The 19,119-nt window shown below is 46.9% G+C and overlaps 1 protein-coding gene across 2 annotated transcripts in view; it reads left to right on the forward strand.

Moving 5' to 3' along the window:
* GALNT14 (polypeptide N-acetylgalactosaminyltransferase 14) overlaps nucleotides 1-19,119 on the forward strand; it is a 90,302-nt gene that overhangs the window by 41,882 nt on the left and 29,301 nt on the right. The window contains exons 1-3 of one of the 2 annotated variants that reach the window (XM_068185969.1): nucleotides 8,597-8,745; nucleotides 10,082-10,180; nucleotides 18,738-18,805. In XM_068185969.1, the coding sequence (XP_068042070.1) occupies nucleotides 8,630-8,745; nucleotides 10,082-10,180; nucleotides 18,738-18,805 (283 nt within the window). In that variant the 5' untranslated portion in view covers nucleotides 8,597-8,629. Of the gene's footprint in view, nucleotides 1-8,596; nucleotides 8,746-10,081; nucleotides 10,181-18,737; nucleotides 18,806-19,119 lie in introns of those variants that run through there. The other variant, XM_068185968.1, reaches the window with a different exon arrangement.

A 19,119-nucleotide genomic window follows, 5' to 3' on the forward strand; every position in this document is an offset into this window, starting at 1 on the left:
GCTACTTCCATCTGAATGGGCTGTGCAAGGAGTGTGAGTTATGGCACTTGTCTGCACAGCGAGCAGAAACTATTCCTCAGCTATATTCTTGGCTAAAGATGTTTGCAGGCCAAAGGGGATTGTCAGAGTGGGTACTGGGGGACTCTGTAGGGATTTGGTGTCTTGGAGTCTGGCTTCAGGCAGTGGGGATGACTGGACTGTTCCAGCAAATATCACGGTATAATACTAAATTTCTTACTGCTGAGTTTTGTTTATCCAAGTTGTCCCTCCCCCCAGCCCTTCAGTGCCTTGCCGGGTGGGAAGAGCATCTGCACGGGACAGGCATCCTCCCAAAGAGAATCTGAGGAGCTCACAGGGAAGCAGGCACAGCTTCCATCCCAGCTGTTTCTTCCCTGACGAATACCTTTATTTTGTGTTCCTTGCCAAAAATTGCAGTTTCAGAGAGGGAAACTTCCCTCTCTGAGAACTTCCCTCTCCCCTCCCTCCCCCCCACAAAGTGATGTATTTCTTTCCCCTAAGTCATTTTGGCTTTGTTTCCCTATGAGACAGTTTTGATTTCATTTTGGAAATTCCCCACTCACCCGTCCACTGCATTTTGCCAATAAAAACGCATGCACAAAACAGTTCTGGGTCGATTTGAAATTACCCTTCCCTCATCCTTTTTCAGTCCCTCCATTTTCCCTGCTTGCATCCCAGCCCTGTGGAGAAATGTTGTGCACTGTACTGAGGACTTCCGTGCAGGCACTGGGGGAACCTCATTCTGCACAGTCCCTATGGGAATTTACTTCAGTCGTTGGTTCCCCCATCAGAACAGGTTTGGTTTTGGGATGGAAGAATTAGGAGAGCCCGTGGGATTTCCCTTTTGTTGTGCACACTGGGGTGCTGGAGCAATAAGGGAAGAGAGTGCCTGGGGAGAAGGGATTGGGACTGGTGTTCCAGTGTCAGTGCTGTTGGCTGAGTCACAGTGCCTTGGTTTTTTAAAGCATCCTTGCACCAGAGGGCGTGGAACGGACAAGAAGAATGTGTACAAGATTTGAAGAGAGGGGTTTGCCTCTGTTAATATCCTGTGGCAGGTTGGTTTGTGTTGAGGAGTAACTGCTGGTGAGATGCACTGTTAGCCCAGAGTTGAGCCACTGTCTATCCATCAATACCACGTGTCTCTCTCCAGCCTCCAGTCTCTTGCTCAGTCCCTTGGGAAATGGCAGAGCTACTACTGCCAGGGCTAATTATTCCTCAAGACAGGAGACATGTGATAAAATATTAACCTTTTTTGAAAAACAGAGCCCCAGTTAATTAGCTCCACTTTTGTGACACATTCACCCAGAGATAAAAGCTCGTTCCCCAGATATCTGTCTGTGGAGCAATGGTCTTTCTGCGTGTCCCTGTCACAATGGGGGACACAGAGGAGTGGAGGAGTGAGAGCTGGGAATTTAATAAAAGACAGTGACCTGCCAGTCACTGCGCCCTGAGGACGAACTGCTCCATTTCAAGGTGAGCAATGCTTGGGTACAGGCACTGCTGCTTTTGTTCAAGAGCCTGAAGCTGAAAACAGAGACAGAGTGGGTGGTGGGATCCACCTTGCTGCCTACACCTGGGCTGTGTCTGTGTTGTCAGTGCCACATCTCTGGAGCTTGAGTTTGGGGGCTACGTGGGTAGGTAGGGTTCAGTAGAGCTGAGTGGATAACAGTGTTTCAGTTCTTTGGTTATTTAAGAGAAAGAAAAGCCAGGAGATAGCAATTTCAGGATAAACCAAAAGCAAAGCTGTTGGTGAATCTAAAAGTAAAAAGGCAGAAAAACTTAAAGCCAAAGAGATCTGTTTTTCTCATCCTGAAAAGGGAAAAATTTCATTTAGATCTCAAATGTTTTTGACACTTTAGTCATGTAAAAATGACAAGCTGTATTTAAAAGCAAGTGATTTTGAGTATCAGATAAAAAGTATACATTGGTCTCCTGAGGAACAAACGATGTGCTGGAGTGGAAGTGATGCTGCAACATGCGTTGGTGGGTGCAGGAACCGCTGGTGGGAAGCAGCCACTGCACCAGGGAGAGGCTTCTTCCCCGTGGAGGGAGGGATGGGGGTCTCTGACAGACCAGGACTGACTGCAGTCCCAGCTGTGGCCCTCAGGGTGGCTGTGCCAACATCAGTCAGTCCATGGGGGCACAGAATTTCCTTTTCAACTCCGGGTACCGCCTTCCCTGCAACAGACTGAGAGGATCCTGGGGTTTTTATAGGGAAGAGAAAACCTTGCCTATCTCAGTGCCCTTCAGAGGGTGCCCCCACCTGAACCACACCAGGGCCCAGTGATGATTTCATGGTAGCCATCCCTTCATCACCAAGTGCTTCAGCATTCCCAGGGTGCCATTGATCACCCTCTGCTAGAACCATCCTCTGCCTTTGACTGCTGTAATATATTGACCACTTGTCTTATAGTTATTATGTGCCATCGATTACTTTGATAACTTGCTCCAAGTAATTCTGACAGAATGAAGTTGTTTAACTCTTGTGCTTGTCTCGCTATTTCTATTGACCTAGTATGTTTATGTGGGCTGAAATCAAAATCAAGTATTAGTAAATAATGGAACTAATTCTCCAAGACTCGCTCCTGTTGATAATTAGGGCCATGAGACAGTTTCTTCCATCAAGCTCTTGTTTGGTTTTTTTTTTCTTCTATCCAGCACCTTAAATTCCTACTCCATCAGCTGCAGCAAAAGGGCATTTTTTAGGGCCACTTGGGTGGATTTCTGCTGTGAGCACCGCAGATCCCTACATGTTGGAAGTGTTTTTGAGCTGTCACAGCATGGAGCTGGGTTTGTGCATCCCCAGCTGTGACTATGGAGGTGTTGTGAGGATGGGGGCTTTCTCTGCTTTGATTTGCCACGTAATGCCAGGAAGCTCTCTGGTCAGAAAGCATCCTCCCTAAGGAATCTTTACACCCAGGGTTCCAACCTTCTGAGATGTAATTTCAGGTTTTCCTGGCTTCTAAAGATCTTTAATAATGGATTGGTGGTTTTCCATGGAGGTGCAAGGTACCAGATTTTGCTTTTACTTCCACCAAGTGAAAAACTTTGCCGTCAGCTCTGGTATTCCAGTAAAATTGGCATCAGTTTAAAATTCTATTGGAATTGTACTGGTTTTGCTTTCTTCTTTTCACTTTTGTTGGCTTCATTTTTCTTTTTGCCTCAGTTCTGAGGAAGGAAGGGTGGAGGGAGTCAAGAAGCAAGACAGACCCTGAGTCTGTGTGGAAGGCCCTACAAGTCTGAATTATTCATGAGCTGCTTTGAAAATCAAGACACACAATCTGGTTTAACTTGTTTTTAAAGGCAGCCATGCTATTCTTTCTTTCTTTCTTAGTAAATTCTCTTTTTTCCCCCTCCCCTTTTCTGAATACAAAAGCCCAGCAAATTTTTCATGAATTATAAATGCATCTTCTCATCAGTTTTGAGGTTCACAGGCAGCAGCACGTCATGTGCACAGAAGGTTATTTTTGCCTTCTTGCATTTCCCCTTTTCTTCAAATTTAGTCGTTTGATTAATTTTTTAGATATCTATCTTGCAGGGGGAAAAAAGAAAGAGACTGAAAGAGGCAGTGAGTTAGAGGAAATATTAATTGCACACTAGCCAAATCCAGCACTGCTTCAAGTTCCAGAAGCTGTGTAAAAAAATGTCCTTGGTCAACCCAAAGAGATTGATCTCAGGTCAGCCAGTGGTTAAGTTGCCCCAGTTTGCAGGACTCTTACTCTTTTGTGCATTTTCTAGTATTTTTGTGGGGAAGGTGCAGACTTGGACAGGTTCCTCTGGACACCTAATCTACAGCCAGAGCTGGTTCACAGCCCCAGCTGATTTTTCCTGAGGGCCTTCTTTACAATTTTATCAAATTACATCTAGTTCAAGCCTGCTGAATAATTCCTTGTTAGGTCTGGTGCTAACCACCAGTGGGTGTTTGTTGCAGATGTACCTCCTTACCCTTGCTGAAGCCCTTGTACACCCTGAAGTCATCTGCTCAACCAGGGATTCCTCTCTTTGGATCGCCAGTGTTTCTCCCAGCCCCAGCAGCATCTGTTGCACACCACCCTAGGGATTTTTCAGCCCCTTTTTGGGAATGCAAACCTGAGGGACAAGCCAGTCCAGCACAGAGAAATCCTACTGACCTTTCTCAAGGGTATTTTTTTACTCTGGCAAGTCAAACTTGAGCTGGCATTCCCTGCAGTCATGGGGCACTGCCAGCTGACATCTGACTCCGTGTCCTTTCTTCTTTCCTTCTGGCATGGCTGCTTTCCGGACTGCTGAGCCTTCCAGCTGTGCTTTCAGCCTCTCTTTGCTCTAGACCCTTGCTCTGGTGTTTCAGTAGCACCAGCCTGCCCACAGCCATGGCCAGCCTGAGGTGGACCTGCAGGACCAGGTTAGGCACAAGAGGGTCTGTAGCTGGTGGCAATTCCTGCCGCCATTGCTTTTCCTGTTGTGCTGTGAAAGTCACACCTGTGCTCTGAGCTGCCACGTCCTCAGATTGTGGTGTATCCTGGTGGAGCTTAGAGGCAACACCAGAGGGAATCCCAGAGCTTTCTCAGGAGGTGTTTGTGCCAGACCTGACCCCACGTGCAGGATGTGCCAGCAATTGTCTCACTGCTCACAGCTATGCCCTGGAGAGGCCCTGGGTGCCATGGTGGTGCTGGAGATGCACAGATCATGGCCAGCCCTCTGTTTGGCATCTTCTTCCTGACTGAGGAGGGGCAAAGCATACCCAGAGAAGGAGCAGGAGATGCTGGCATAACTTGGGAATGCCAAGGAGCATTTTGAAGGTCTTCCAAAGCTGATTGAAAAGATATTTTTAGGCAACATGCAACAGGGGTAGCCTAGGGAGAGCCAAGAAGAAGCAAGGGTATTGATGGGACGTGAATGCCATGAAGATCACTTGACCCCTCTATGTGCTCTAGTCAAGCGGATTCTGAATTGTTGTGTCCCATTTTTACTCCTGTATGAGACTGATGCGTTGACTGTGGTGTGAACAGCACTTCTTGGATTTTCCATCTCTGGAGGTCATCAGGTAATGATTTTTTGAAAGGTACTCTGCAGTCAGGCACAAGTCACTGGACTTAATGCATGGATAACTGTGAAATGCAGAAATAACTGGGAGAAATGCCAGAGGCTGTCTTGCCCAGAGGTCAGGTGAGGTGGTGCAAGGTCCTGTCCAGCACTGCTGTTCATAAGCTCTACGACTAGATTCCATATGAGTTGGCACATACATTTTATAGCTCTATATCGAACCATATCCAGGGTTCCAATTTTTAGAGTATTTTCATGGAAGTCTCCTAGGTTAGTTATTGGGAAGAAATTCTTTACTGTGGGGCACTGGAATAGGTTGCCAAGAGAAGCTGTGGAATGTCACATCCCTGGAGGTGTTCAGTTGTTGCATGGGATTTAGAGGAACATGTTCTAGTGTAAGGTGTCCCTTCCCAAGGGAGGGAGTTGGAATTAGATGATCTCTAAGGTCCCTTCCAACCCAACATAAAAACATTCTGTGTTTTTATGATTTATGCTTTTTGCTTCAGCTCAAAGATGGGGCTTAGGCACAATAGTTTTCCTCTGTTTTGTATGCCACCCTGAGAGGTTGTCCTGGGAGGTATGACCAAGGTGCCTGCATGTCCTGCCATCCATCCCTACTGGTGTTCAGAGCCTGAGTATGTTTGCTATTGGCCAGGACAGTTGGGGCTCTAATCTTTTCCTTTCCACTGACAACTCTTTCCTTGCCTGTGGTGCGTAGTGGCTTCATCTCTCACCAGGGCTGTAATTTTAATTTTCCTCCTTGGGAGTAATTTTTCACATCTTGGGGAATGTCATCTGTAATCAGCGTGGTTTGTCCATTAGGGCTGGTGTGAACCCATGCTGTTGGTGATGGCAGGTCCCTGTCCTCTCGGCTGATGTGAGAGCCCTGTGGCTGCAGAGTGCAGACAAACCCAAATACCCTTATTTTGGATGTGTGGTGATGAGACTGTGTTCTCCCATGTGTTTCCTAGGAGAAGAGAGGAGCCAGCAGGGAGGTGAAAGATGGTGTAGCTCTGCCTGATGCAGCTGGCTGTTTGAAGTAAATATGCAGAGAGTGCTTTGGAAGTGGTGAGCTGTGTTGAGGGAGAGTTTGGACTTCGTGGAAAACGTTAAAAATTCAAAGCAGAGTTGTTGGCAAGTGGAGAAGAGGAATGAGCAGAAGCCTGGCAGGGGGAATCTAGGGGAGTGGGATGAGGATGATAATTTATTGAAGGAAGTTAATGAGGCACAGGAGAAGGTGAATGTAAGAGGTGGGTTTTGAGAGACACAGCACAGCGCTGTGGACATGTGATGTGCCCTTGGCTGAGCCTGGGGGCACCAGAAGAGGCTGTGGAACAGGGTCCATCTCTGTTCACACTGTTAATCTTCACCATTGTGCTGTGCAGCTGTGGTGGCAAGGTGGGCTTTGGTTTGGTGAGGGGCACTGTGAGTGAAATTTGCCATTTTAAATGTAAGATGGGTTCAGATTCCCTGGGAATGGGCATGTGCTGCCCTGTCAGGAGGATCTCTAAGGATGCAGGGGCAGCTGTGTGTGTGCAGGCCACCAGCCTGTGATACCCCTCTGCTCACCAGCAGCACAAGGGCTGAAGAAACTCAAGAAAAATATCTTGAGAAAGGGACTTTGGAGACCTGAGGACAATGCTGGAGTCTCCAAAGTTTGGGACTTTGCAGAAGAGCTTTGCAATTCCTGCAGTGAGTGCAGGACTCTGGCTGTCTGCTCCATGTCCCCACAAACAGGCACTACATAATTTATTCCTGAGCTGTTAACAGCACATTGGGAACATGGAGAAGAGATGTGCTGTCCTGTCCAACCTGAAGGAAGCATGACAGGCAACCAATCCAGGCTGGGATTTTCCAAGGCTGATTCCTAAGGTGTTTGTAGCCAGACAACCCCTTTCAGAACTTCCTGATTGTGAAATTATTTCCATTTTGAATGGAAAAAAAAACTTCAATCAAAAAGTGACTCCTCCCATCAAATGAAGTTTGACTTCTTACATGAGGAAATAAGAATTGTTCTTCATCTGAATGCTCTCCCTGGGGTTTTTAGGGCAGGCCAGCCTGGCTTCTGTCTACTTTCACTCCACCCAGATGATGGGAACCTGCAGAGCAGCCTGGCAGCATTCCTGCTGCCACTTGCTGTGCTAGGATTGCTCCCCAGTCCTGCTGCAAGGTTTCAAAGCATTGAACTTTAAATGGCTTTAGCCAGTGAGTTTCAACACACTGCAAATACAGGCAGTGCAGTTATTACTTCTTTTTTCCTTTTTTTCTTTCCTATTTTTTTAGCAATCTAAAAAAACCCTCAAACTTTCATTGGTTTCCTGAAAATGTTGTGGGTGTTATTTTTGGTTTTGTTTTGGTTTTTTTGTTGGCAATTAGGTGACCTATGAAATACCATCAGCAGCACAAAACGTTTATCCAGTGACAGCCTGAGGTAGCACAGGCAGCTTTTAGCGGGTTTATTTTCATTGTTACAGCAATTTTAGGGCTGCATGCTGCAATTTTCACTTGCAGTGAGGTATTAAATTGAAATTACCCCAGATGTAATTGTCACACAAAATAATTCTGGACATGCTGGATTTAATGCTTTTCCAAGCTGTGGTTTTTATTACCCAAGTAAGTGCCAAAAAAAGACACTTGTACTCAACAACTTAAACTGAAATCTGCCTTCTGGGGACCTAGGATGTTTAGTTGCAGTTACACTGGGGGAGGAAGGGGAAAAAAAAGGTACTAAATGGAGGAAACTTTGGGAGGGCTCCTGTAAGAAGAACCCATGGGTAGAATCCTGGGCAAGGACAGAGCCATAAAGCACCCAGGAGGAGGAGCACTGGGAGGAAGATACAGCAGCTCTGCCTCACCCTTTGCAGGCAGATTTTGGAGAGGCAAGTCCCAGCTATGGTGTAGTGCTGGTCACAGAGGCAAAGCAAGGCTGGAGGTCCATAGCAGCATCATTCCTGTCCTTGGCGTGTGATAAGCCTCACTAGACAGAAGCGAGGGATGAATTGCAGCTCTGGAGGTGCCCGTGTGTGACATTCCAGCTTCTCCCATAGGCACGTTGCCCGGTTGGGCTGATCTGGTGTGTCAACATCTGGAGTTTTAGAAGCAGGTTGTTGCTCACGAGGAGCCTGAGGCAGCCTACAGCAGCCCCAGCACTCCCACCCGTGGGAGGCACAGACACACCCAGCTCCTGCTTTATTTACCAGCTCCTGGGCTGTTGTAATAGCGTAAGTAAAGTATTGATGACTTTGTATTTTCCACTCTCGCTCGTTCTTTGCCAGAAATAGCTTCCCTTGTTGGCTCCACAGAGCCCTGCTGGAAGTGGGTGGAAGGACACGCATCTGGGAGCGGTGTATAAATAGCGCAGGGAGGGAGAGCAGCTGCCATCGTCTGTCCCTGCAGCTCTGCAGAGCAAACGGGAGCTGAGCCTGAGCGTGGCAAACCAGAGCGGCAGCCGTTTGGGATGGCTCGGCTGGAGCGGGGTACTGGGTGATGCAAGGGGCCGCAGTGACCCAGAGAAGCAGCTCAGGGCATGACCTGGTGCTGTTTCATAATTCAGAAACTCTGTTTTCAGCATCCCTGAGATGCAATTTTGATGGATGAGGGTGTTGTCGCACAGGGCAACGTTGCTGAACTTTCTCCTGCATATGGAATAGCTGTGCGACTTTGGCGTCCTTTGGGGATGGACCCAGAATTAGAATTGGCTCGAAGGTGGATTTTTGGTGGGGATGACTGTGCTGAAAGAACAGGGGAGTAACGAGAAGCCTGCTTTTGGTCAAGTTCAAGCAGGATTTGGAAAGGGTTTTGAGTGAAACAATGAGAGAAAGCAGCAACTAATTTAGCGTGAGCTTGCAAATATTTTGTCCCATCCAAGATACCATTTTTCCTTATCTTTGGAATTGTTTCTCCTGTTGAGCATTCTTGTTCACTTTGTAAATAATCAGAAATGCAATTTCAAAATTAAAACATGGAAAACCTTGTTAAAAAATAGTATCTGGAGCATTTTGGCATTTGAGAGGGGCAGCATGCTGTTCTGAATAGCATAAACCAGCAATATCTGGCTGCTCTTACATGCTTTCTCCTCTCCATCTCCATTTTAATTTTTCCATCTGTGTTTACTTCACCTTGCAGATACTGTGATCCAGAACTTTAGGGGAGCGAACTGATGGTTTGTTGGAAGAGTGGTTGCTCAGTGCTCTTTCCTGCCATGTTTGAGGAAGGTAGTGGCAGCACCTGGGCAGTGACACAAGAGCAGACAAGTGGCATGTGGATGTCAAGGGACAGGGTGGCTGTGATGGAGACCTACTGTTGTGTCATCTTAAGGGACTGATAGGGCCCTGGAAAGGGCAGCATAGATGTAAGGGGTGTCTGGATTTTCTGAGCTGGGAATATATTGGTGTTGGTCTATAAAAGCCACAAATTTAATCAGCTAAAGGTCAAAGTAATTACAGAGTCTGTGACATTTCCTCCTGGGAAGGAGGCAGCAGGGGCTGTGGTTGCAGCTGTGGGTTTTCACCATCTGAAGGGCGGCTTGGACAGTTTTAAATCCCAGTCTTCCCTGTAGTCTGGTTATGCAATTAAGGCAGAATTAATAAGGAAACAATTAATTTAGAACAAGGCTTGGCTTACCTTACAACTGGCTGGTGGGAATTGCTTCCTCAGGAGTCTGGGAGTGAGGCAGATGGGAGATGGAACTACAGGGATGCTCTTACCTGTGGTGGTGCCATGAGCCAGGGGGATGAGAGAAGCCCTGGTGGGTAGCTGGGAAGCGCTGGTTAGAGGAAAGGGCTACCAGCCGGGGGCCTCCCTTCTCATCCCTTCCCATTAATAACAGTTAAGTTCTTTGCTGCTTTAATCCTTGGTGGCTTACTTGGCAATTTCTGGACTCCTCTAGAAATGATTCACACAGAAAAAAAGTCTTATTTATTTCTTTGTAATAGTGGCTGGAAACCATTTACTAATGAACTGTGCTGCCTGTGTTGATGAAGTCAACTCTCGCTTTGAATTCCAGCACCTGAACAGCCTTTTCTGCTTTCTTCCTTCCCAGGTGTACGACTTTGCACTACAGCCAGGACCTCCCGCCCACCAGCGTGATCATCACCTTCCACAACGAGGCCAGGTCCACCCTGCTAAGGACAATTCGGAGGTAAGAGCTCCTGGGCATCTCTTTAAAGAGGGTCAGTGGGCCAGTGGTCATCAGGAATAAAGGCAGATTCTGTTTGCACTCACCACAGCAACAGGACCAGACCTGCCAGCTGTGGTCTCAAATGGTGACTGAGAGAAATTAGCCTGAAAGTTGCTCTCTGAGAAGTAGGTTTTACAGTGGGATGCTCAGGAAAGTGAGGAGCTGTGCTCCCTTTGCAGGGTCTAGCATGGGAAACTCTTGAGGGATCATCAGCAGATTAGACAGAGTCTGGGCTAAGAGCTTTTATATCCAGCTGGGTATGAGTCCTCAGCTGTATTTTGTCCCAGCCCTCTGGAGACAGCTATCATTCTACGCATATATGCTCCAGTGCTGCTCTATGAGCTCTCCAGTGCCCCAGCGAGTGCCAGAAAGGCTTGCTAATTGAGAAGCCCTAATGACACACACGCAGACCAGATTTTCAGGGATGATTTCTGTACTCCTGCAGCGACACGGTGGAGCACTCTGGGCATGTGGCCATTCCTTCATTTGTTGGTTTGTTCTTGGCTGTGTTTTGCTGTCATGGATAGACTGAAGGCTTCATTTTCACTGCAGGCTTTTGGAATCTATGTTTAATCCCAGTGTGTGCCTTGAACCTCTGCAGGTTCTCTTGTGGGAAGGTCTGGTGAGGTGTGTCCAGGTCTGGGCTGGTGGGTTGCTCTGTAGCAAGGCTGGGTGTGCTGTGCTCTGTGCCAGTAGTGCTCTGCAGCTGCATCTCATGTGCACTTAGTGAAGGTCTGTGCCCCGCTGCAAGTCTTGGCTTTTAAACCCTGGCATCTCCAGGGACCCCTTGCCATTGCTGGTGCTGGCCAGACTGGGGTTGCTGGTTAGGGGGAGTCTTCAGCTGTGCCCTGTTCACTGTCGTCTTTGCTGAGCTTTTCTCTCAGCATCCTTCTTCAGGTGAGCGTATCCAGAGCCACAAGTGAGTTTGACAGTCCTGAAATTGAATTCCTGCTCTGCTTTATGGTTTCATGCCCAATCCTGTCTCCCTGCTTCACACTCAGTAATCTGTCACTGCTTTCTCTCTCTGGTGTGTGTGGATTTTGGGCGACACTGATGCTTGGTGCTGTGTACCACCTCCTTGATCCTGGACCTTCCCTTTCACTTTTACAGTGCCTTGCATGAGTTTGCCAGAACCAGTTGTATTTGTAACAGAGATGGCAAGTGCAGTCCTCTAGCTCCTGAGATATAGGGGGCTTATAACATGTGATGTGCAGGGATGGATTTTAACTTCATTTCTCCCCATAACTCAGCACCTGACTGTCCTGCCAGGTGTGATCATGAGTGATGTCACATGGGAAATGTTAGATCCATGGCACAGCTCTTAGGCCTGGATCCCTCATATCATTAGAGAACTCCTTATTGCAGTGTTGGCAAGGTTAGAAGTACAGGTACATTGAATTTTTACTTCTTCCTCGAGGTGATTGTCCTTTGAAGTTTCTTATTTCCAGCATAGAAAGACTTTCTTCCTTGTTCCTCTTTTTTCAATTTGCTTGACTTGATTAATTGGCTTTACTGCCTTCCTTACCTGATCGTGTGTGATTTTCACCCCAGCTTTGCCCCTTTGTGCTGCTCCTCCTCGCTTATGGGCCCTGGCAATTCCATTGCTCATGTTTTATCTGTGGGGAGGTTTTCTCCAGCTCTGGGGACCGTTCTTAGCCCTGTTTCTTGTAGGTTCATCACCCAATAGTTCCAGAGCCCCACAGAGCATCCCACTGAGCTGCAATCCAGAGGCAAGCCCAGGCAGTGAGGAACTGAGATGACAATCTTGGGTCCTCTCTCCTCTGTCTGTCCCTAGGCTGAGATTCTGAACTCTCCTGAGCTGACCCTCTTTTTTCTGGTCCCCATGGTTTGGAGGTGGCCTTTTGGCATCAGGCTTCACCGATTTCCTCCTGGATGCAGTGCCTAGAGGCTTGCTTTGATGCAACCAAGCCTGGGGATACTGATCCTTGGTGGCAGGCTGGTGACTTGGCTCCTGCTTTATTCTTCTCTAGATGTGGTTGTGCACATATTGCCACCTCTCTGGCTCTTTTTTGACCCAGCTGAGGGCTCATCTGCCTCTTTAGCCTCTGTAGGTTAATTTTCTGTGCCTTCTGACTGTTTGGGGCCTTTTCCCTCTTGCTAGCCAAATACTCAGTTTAATTAGATCTTCCAGATGACACCATCCCACAGTGGCTGTAACAACATGGATCATTTTCCTTGGCCATTCAAAACAAACTCTGTCCTCCTGACAGTGCTTTGTGCCTTTTGGGGCAGTCTGTGGCCAGCTGCTTTTAGCATCGTGGTGGGTAAATTTGGCACCTCTTCTACCCTGTTCTCCCCAGTACATGTGCACAGTGGTATAACCCGGGTGACAGATGGACAGACTGAGGAACAGAGAGGTGATTTCTCTGTAGTTGGTGGAAGATTCTGAGTTGCAAACCTGGTTTCCCGAGTTCCAGTATGTTGGATTTTCCAGCCTCATTGCAGAATCAATGTTCACATGTTAATAGCAATTCTCAATGTTAATCGCCCTGTCAGGAGCAAGAAATAGGACAAAGGGACATTCTTGGCTTGTCCAAAACCATGGGTGATGGGGCATTGTACCTGCAAAAGGGGCACTCCCTACAGGACCCCACATAAACACAGAGGGGTGGCAGAGGGAAGTGCTGAAGGCAGCAAGGGAGGGAATTGCCTCTGCAGAAGTAACCACGTGCCTGCTGAGCACGGGGTATTTTACTGTTCCTGCAGTTTGCCTGGATGCTCGAGAGCCTCAATGCTCCCCAGGTGCCGAGGCTGAGCTGTGCTGCAGGCTCTGTGTGTTTCAGGCTCTTGGTAGGAGGCAGCAACATGTGGCCTCCAGGTCATGTTGGGAGCGCTTGGGACAGTTCATTTATGGACATTTTGTGTTGTCAGAGTTATTGAGAGAAGCTGGTGGATTATGTTGAATAATGGATTCATTTAAAAGTTTCATGATCTTTTCTCTGACCATTTGCCAGCTGGAAGTAAAGCAGGGGGAAATAAAAAGAAAAAGTAAATTTATCGAAGGCCCACATCTCTGGAAATGGTGAGGCCAGCATTTATAAATGCATGTGCAACTGTGCTTGTGAATATGTACAACTATTCAGGGAGTAGGGGATAGGTGTCCATGAGAAGGGGAAATGGAGAATAGGAAACGAGGACAGAAAGGAGGAGATGGTCAATAGCAAAGTAGCTCTGGAGATTTTTTAAAGTTTGTTGTTTTTTTTTTTTTACTGTGCATATGGTGAAGAAAGTATCACTGGGTTGTTTCAACCATTGACATTTCAACAAGTTCCTTATCCCTCTGTGGTTCAGTTTCATGTATTTCAAGCTCCAAGGCTCAGTGCCTAAAAGTGGTGAGAGTCTCCAACAGTGCATGAGATGGGACAATGTGAATAAACCCAAGGTAGGAAGGCAGGAGCAAGGGAGAAAAAAGCAATACAGAGGCATTTAAAATATAAAATAAAACCCCACCAAACCAACAATTTCTTCTTTCCTGTCTTTCCATCCTATACTTGCCTGGATTTAGCAAGGGAATCCTAATCCTGTCATGTGGTTGACCTGCTGGGCAGATGGTGAGACAGTCCCGTTTACTCTGCTGAGTGGTTTTTATTTATTTATTCTTCAAACTTGCAGCTGGGGAGCTCAGGGCAGGAATAAGAAAACTTAAATTATTTACCTCTTGCTGACAAACCAAAACACATCCTTTGGCAGGAGTCCTGATGCAAGTGCTGTGAATACCACATGAAATATTTAGATCATTAATTAGCAGAGTGCATATCACGCCTTTCATTTTTCAGTGCTCATAGGTGAAAGAAATGGTGTCCTGGGCAGCCAACACGTCTCACCTTCCCCTCGTGCCACTGCCGTGTCTGCATCCAGACACATCTGAGACAGGGGGGTGACAACGCCTCCTTGCTTAGGCACCATATGGAGTCTGTGCCATAACTGAAATGAGCCTGATTAAAGAAGCAAAAACAAGCCAGGTGTTGCACAGAAACTGTATAATTAGCACTTTGTGCTGACTATTTTTTCATTTCTTCTTTTCTTTTCTGCTTTTTGCTTAAACCCTGGACTTTTTTTTCCTCTTAATTTGCTAATCATCTCTCGCGGTGACTGAGTACACAGCCCTCCGTGCGCTCTTACCTTTTGATGTTAACATAAGAGAACTCTTGAATTTCAAAGAGCTTGGTGGGTATTTGAAAGAATAAAATGCGAAAGCTGCAGTGTAATCAAAGCTCATTATGGTTATTCTTGGTGTGATGTCTTTCTTCCTACATAATTAGCCATTTGGGGTTGTTGAAGCAGTTCATTTTGCTGGGTATTTTCTCTCCATACTCTGTCTGATTTTGATAATTGTGACCCTTGGCCCTTTTCATACTTCATTATCCTCCCGAAAGTGTTTTTTTCCCTCCCAACAAGTCCTAATGTGTTACCATGGAGAGAATTAACAGATTCATGAGTTCTCAAGGATGGGTGTCCACAGTCACCTCTCTAAAGCAAGTGGGTGATGACCAAAACCACGCTGACTTAGTCAGAAGGTCTAAATTCCTTTCTGCAAACATTTTCCGTGTCTTACATGGTCTGTGTGACTTTTGCACTCGTATTTATTTGGAGGTGAAATTGCTGGATCCAGTGCTTACCTCTGGGTAGCTGGAAAAGGATCCCAACAAATGCTTGAGGAGGATGGAAAAGGGACCTTACAATGAAAATTTAGGGTGAAATTCTCCATGGCTATGTCTGCATAAGGTAAATAAATTGGAACAAAGAAAGTTTCAGCGTTGTCAAAAAATAATTCAGCAGCAAAACTGTTCTTATTAGGGTGAGTAAACACTTTCTGGACTGGAAGCATGAGCTTTCATTTTGATGGTAACAGGTCTTTTGGCAATTTTTAAAGGAGAAAATGTTGCTATCTTTGGCGCAGCAGAACTTAAAAACTGTTCTGATTTGTTCAAATATGTCCATCACTGCAGTATATATCCACCTATGTTTGATTTCAGGGAAAAAACCCTGTAATAACAGAGGGACTTCAAAGCACTGTAATATTGTCTTCTGATTTTTCCCATATAAAAGGGGAAAAAAAAAAGCCATGCACAGACATAAAGAAAGGAAAGTATTAAAAAAAATCAAAGCTGAGCAGAGGCACAAGTAATAGAAAAGCCGGCTTTGAATTTTTAAAAGTGCTTTTATGGTCTATCTGGAAAAAAAAATAAAACCTGTAATGTTGAAAACCTGGAGGATTTGATGCCTCTTTTTCCCATCCTCCCTGAGGAGCGCTGCAGGAGGGGTGCTTATATTCTGTGTTTGCAGCATCACGTGGTATTATGTGGTTAATAGAGCACCAGGCAGAAAATGCATTGGTGACAGGAATTTGGCTTTGCTGGGCATCTCTCTGTGCCTGCATCAAGTGGCCCCTGGCTTAGCAGCAGTTTTGGGGCTTGCTGGGGTCTGTGCACCAACTTGCAGGGGCAGTAATGAGCTGAAAGTGTGCTGAAACCAGTGGACAGCAGGTCCCATAGAGCCAGCCTCTGGACTGCCCTCGCCAGGGTGAGTTGTTCACTCGAATTTGGGAAAGGTGTTGTGTGGTGAGTGAGTCCCACAAGGGATTTGCTGGGAGAGGGCTGTGATGGTACAGATGAGGGGGTGCTGTGCCACCCACAGTGGTGTCTGTCATTAACCCCATGGAAGGGTGACAGTTTATGGAGGAAACCTTGGAAACTTCCTTCCCTCATGGGTCAGCATGCTGGCCTTTTCCCCCTTGCTTTGGTCAGTCCCACAGATGGCCACTGTTGGCATTCAGGGCTCATCTTCCCTGATTTATGGGGTGGCAAGCCCAGGCACAGAGTTGGCAGCAGATCTGGGGACAGCGGGAACCTGCAGCTGAGCTGAGACTGGGCTGCACCTCTCCCCAGCCCAGGGCCTTGGAAATGGTCCGTTTTCTTCCATAAGATGTTCTCTGGCAGGAGATCCTCTAAGGCACTGAGTACTGCTTAGAGCCCAGACCTGAGCCTACGCAGCCCAATGCTTTGGTTGAATTCTTCTGGCTGGTACCAGCAAAAGCAGAATCAGCCTCTTCGCAGCCACCTTCCCCCAGAGTTAAGCCCTGCACTGCCTTTCTGGCAGCCAGATCTACCTGGGAGACCAGGCAGAGGCAGGCCTTGAATGTTCCAAGTTTCCCGCTGCCTCCTCCCCTCCCACTCTCGGTGGGTTATTTATTTATTTTGCTGGCTTTTTTACAAGCCTGCTTCTTTCCTGCAGGTTGCACCGAGTTAGGTTTCCAGGCAATCAACACTTGTTAAATATTCCACTGAGCATGATATTGCTCTCCTGTCTCAGTCTACTGATGCTCGGCTACGGTAATTTGCTGAACTCAGCTCTGGCGTACGGGGATTTCTAAAAAATAACAAGCCTATTAATAACAATAATTAAAAAATACTTGACAGGTGGAAACAGCACATCTAAATTGTTCTGTGTGCCCCAGTGGGAGGAGGGGCGCTGAGCCACTTTTTCCCAGTACTTTGTTCAGGCTGTGAGAGTTGGAGAGGTGTTGTTTAACTCTGCTTGGTACAAGCCAAAGTGTCGGGGTGGCCACAGCAGCACCAGACTGTTGCTTAGGGGACAGTGGCTTTCTCTTCCTTCAAACCTTAGCATGCAAGGCATCTGAAGTGGGGGGAAAGAATGTTTTTTTCCAAGATCCTGAAACTGGAAGAGGCAGTGATTGTCTTTCCAGAGAAAGTAATTCTTGGAAGTGATTTTTGAGGAACTCCACAAGGGTGGTGCTAGGCTTACCCACTCTGGTCTGCTAGAAAGCTTCCTTTTTTGAGGATTTCTGCTCAGGGAAAAGAAAGCCAGCATGGAGGAAGGGTTGATTATATATGGAAGAAATTCCTTCCTGTGAGTTGCTCAGAGAAGTTGTACATGCCCATTTACTTGAAGTGTTCAAGACCAGGTGGGATGGGGCACTGAGCATCCTGGTCTAGTGGAAGTTACCCCTTCTCTGTGGCACTGGGATTGGAACTGGATGATCTTTAAGGTCCCTTCCAACCCAAACCATTCTCTGATTCTATGATTCTATTTCATGCATCTGCCTTGGCATGTCCTGTATACCTTCAAAAAAAAAAATCTGATTCAACTGTTTCCCTCTGCAGGGTTGTAATTCCAGCACCTGGAAGGGAAGGAGTACACCAGTGCAGGCAGAAGGCACCTGGCAAAGGGGAACTCCCTGGGTGGGGTGGGCTACATTTTTTGCCAGCTGGCTGGGTGGCTCCCAAGTCCCCTGGGGCTTCTGCCCTTTGTAGCTCTCCTTACTGTGGTCTGGCCAGGGATGTGGTTTTTCTAGACTTCCAGGTGCTTTTTTTTTTTTTGCAAGAGTTTTGGGAGCTTGAGAGACTGGGACAACCTGTTAATAAGGATCTGGCAGGGGATCAGGGGCTGCAAGATTGTTAGGTATTCGGGTGACTGCCCTCCTGTGCCAATGGGAGGTCTGAAGATCTGAAATTTGGGGAGATTTTAAATGCTTTATGGAAAAGGAACCATGCTCAGGATGAAGGCAAAGAAGTTTAAATGCTGTAAAAGCTTGTACAATCTGTCTGGCATTATCAAAGTCCAACTCAAGCACTTAGGAGGTTTTTGGGATGCTCTGGGGCTTCTTCTTCAAGCAGACAGCCTTGACCCTTTGCTGGGGCAGGATTTTAAGCAGGTGCAATAGCAACTGCAACTCCATGTCTTATGTGTCAGGGTGACTTTTGCACTGGTGTTTATTTGAAGATGAAATTGCTGGAGCCAGTGCAACCAATCCATGACCTCTGCACCATGAGGGAAAGGGAAAGAACAGGTCTAGATTTTTTAATAATAACAGTAATAACCCTTGGTAGCTTAATTAAGGGAAAATTGTAGCTTTGAGCCATGTTTCGCAGTGTCTGTCCAGCTGTGAACCACATCCTCCAGCCTCTCTTTCATTACCTGGGTGGGCTCCAACCCTGCTCTAATCCTCTCGGCAGCCTCTGAAAGACAGTCAGCTTGTGGATAAAAACAGGAGTTGTCCTGCCACAGCTGTGAGCTGTGTAAAGATGGGTTTGAGCTGGGTAATTTTCTCTGTGTTGGCCCTGCTGTCGCTGGACACCGTATCATTAGCCCCAGAGGAGGTGGAGAGGTGACGGCAGCTTTGCTGTAAGCCCAGTTAGGAATCTTGGTGCAATTTGGACAAAAAAAAAGTGCCAGATTTTCCTGGCTTTACGTGGGGCTCTGATTTTGCTCACAAAGGTGAGAAGGGTGAATCTCAGTTATTTCCTAGGAATACAGAGCACTTAGCTCCTAGATCAAGCTACAGGGAGTTGATAGCCAGGCACTGTAGATTACTGGGGGGTAGTTTCTGGGTTCTTGTCTAGTATATCCTTTCTGGAAATCCAAGCCTGGTCTTCTGTGCTTTGGCAGGAGGTCAGTTCCTTGGCTTTTCCACTCCATTTGCTGGGTTGTTAAGTTGGTCAAGCACTGTAATGGATTTTCTCTCTCCATTCCTTAGCGTGCTGAACCGCACCCCAGTGCACCTCGTCCATGAAATCATACTTGTGGATGACTTCAGTGATGACCGTAAGTGACCCTTTTTCCCTGTTAAAAGCAAAGGGCCCAAATGCCTGTGAGACACTGGGATTAGCACTGAGACAGGGGAGAGTTCGCTGGAGTGGAAGGAAATTTAAAGCTCTGTGGCTGTGAGGAGCAAACCCTGCTGTGCTGGGTTTGCATCGCAACGTGTAGAATTCAAATTCCAGATGATCCAACCTCTTCTCACCAAAATAATGCAAGAAAAGCGCTTGGCAAATGGTTTTTATGCCCAGCAGATGTGAATCCAGTCCTTACACGGCTATATCCCACCACAGCCATGGTGTGTTTGATCTGGCTTTCAG

This window comes from Anomalospiza imberbis, chromosome 3, assembly GCF_031753505.1.
Source record: "Anomalospiza imberbis isolate Cuckoo-Finch-1a 21T00152 chromosome 3, ASM3175350v1, whole genome shotgun sequence".
Taxonomy (NCBI): Eukaryota; Metazoa; Chordata; class Aves; order Passeriformes; family Viduidae; genus Anomalospiza; species Anomalospiza imberbis.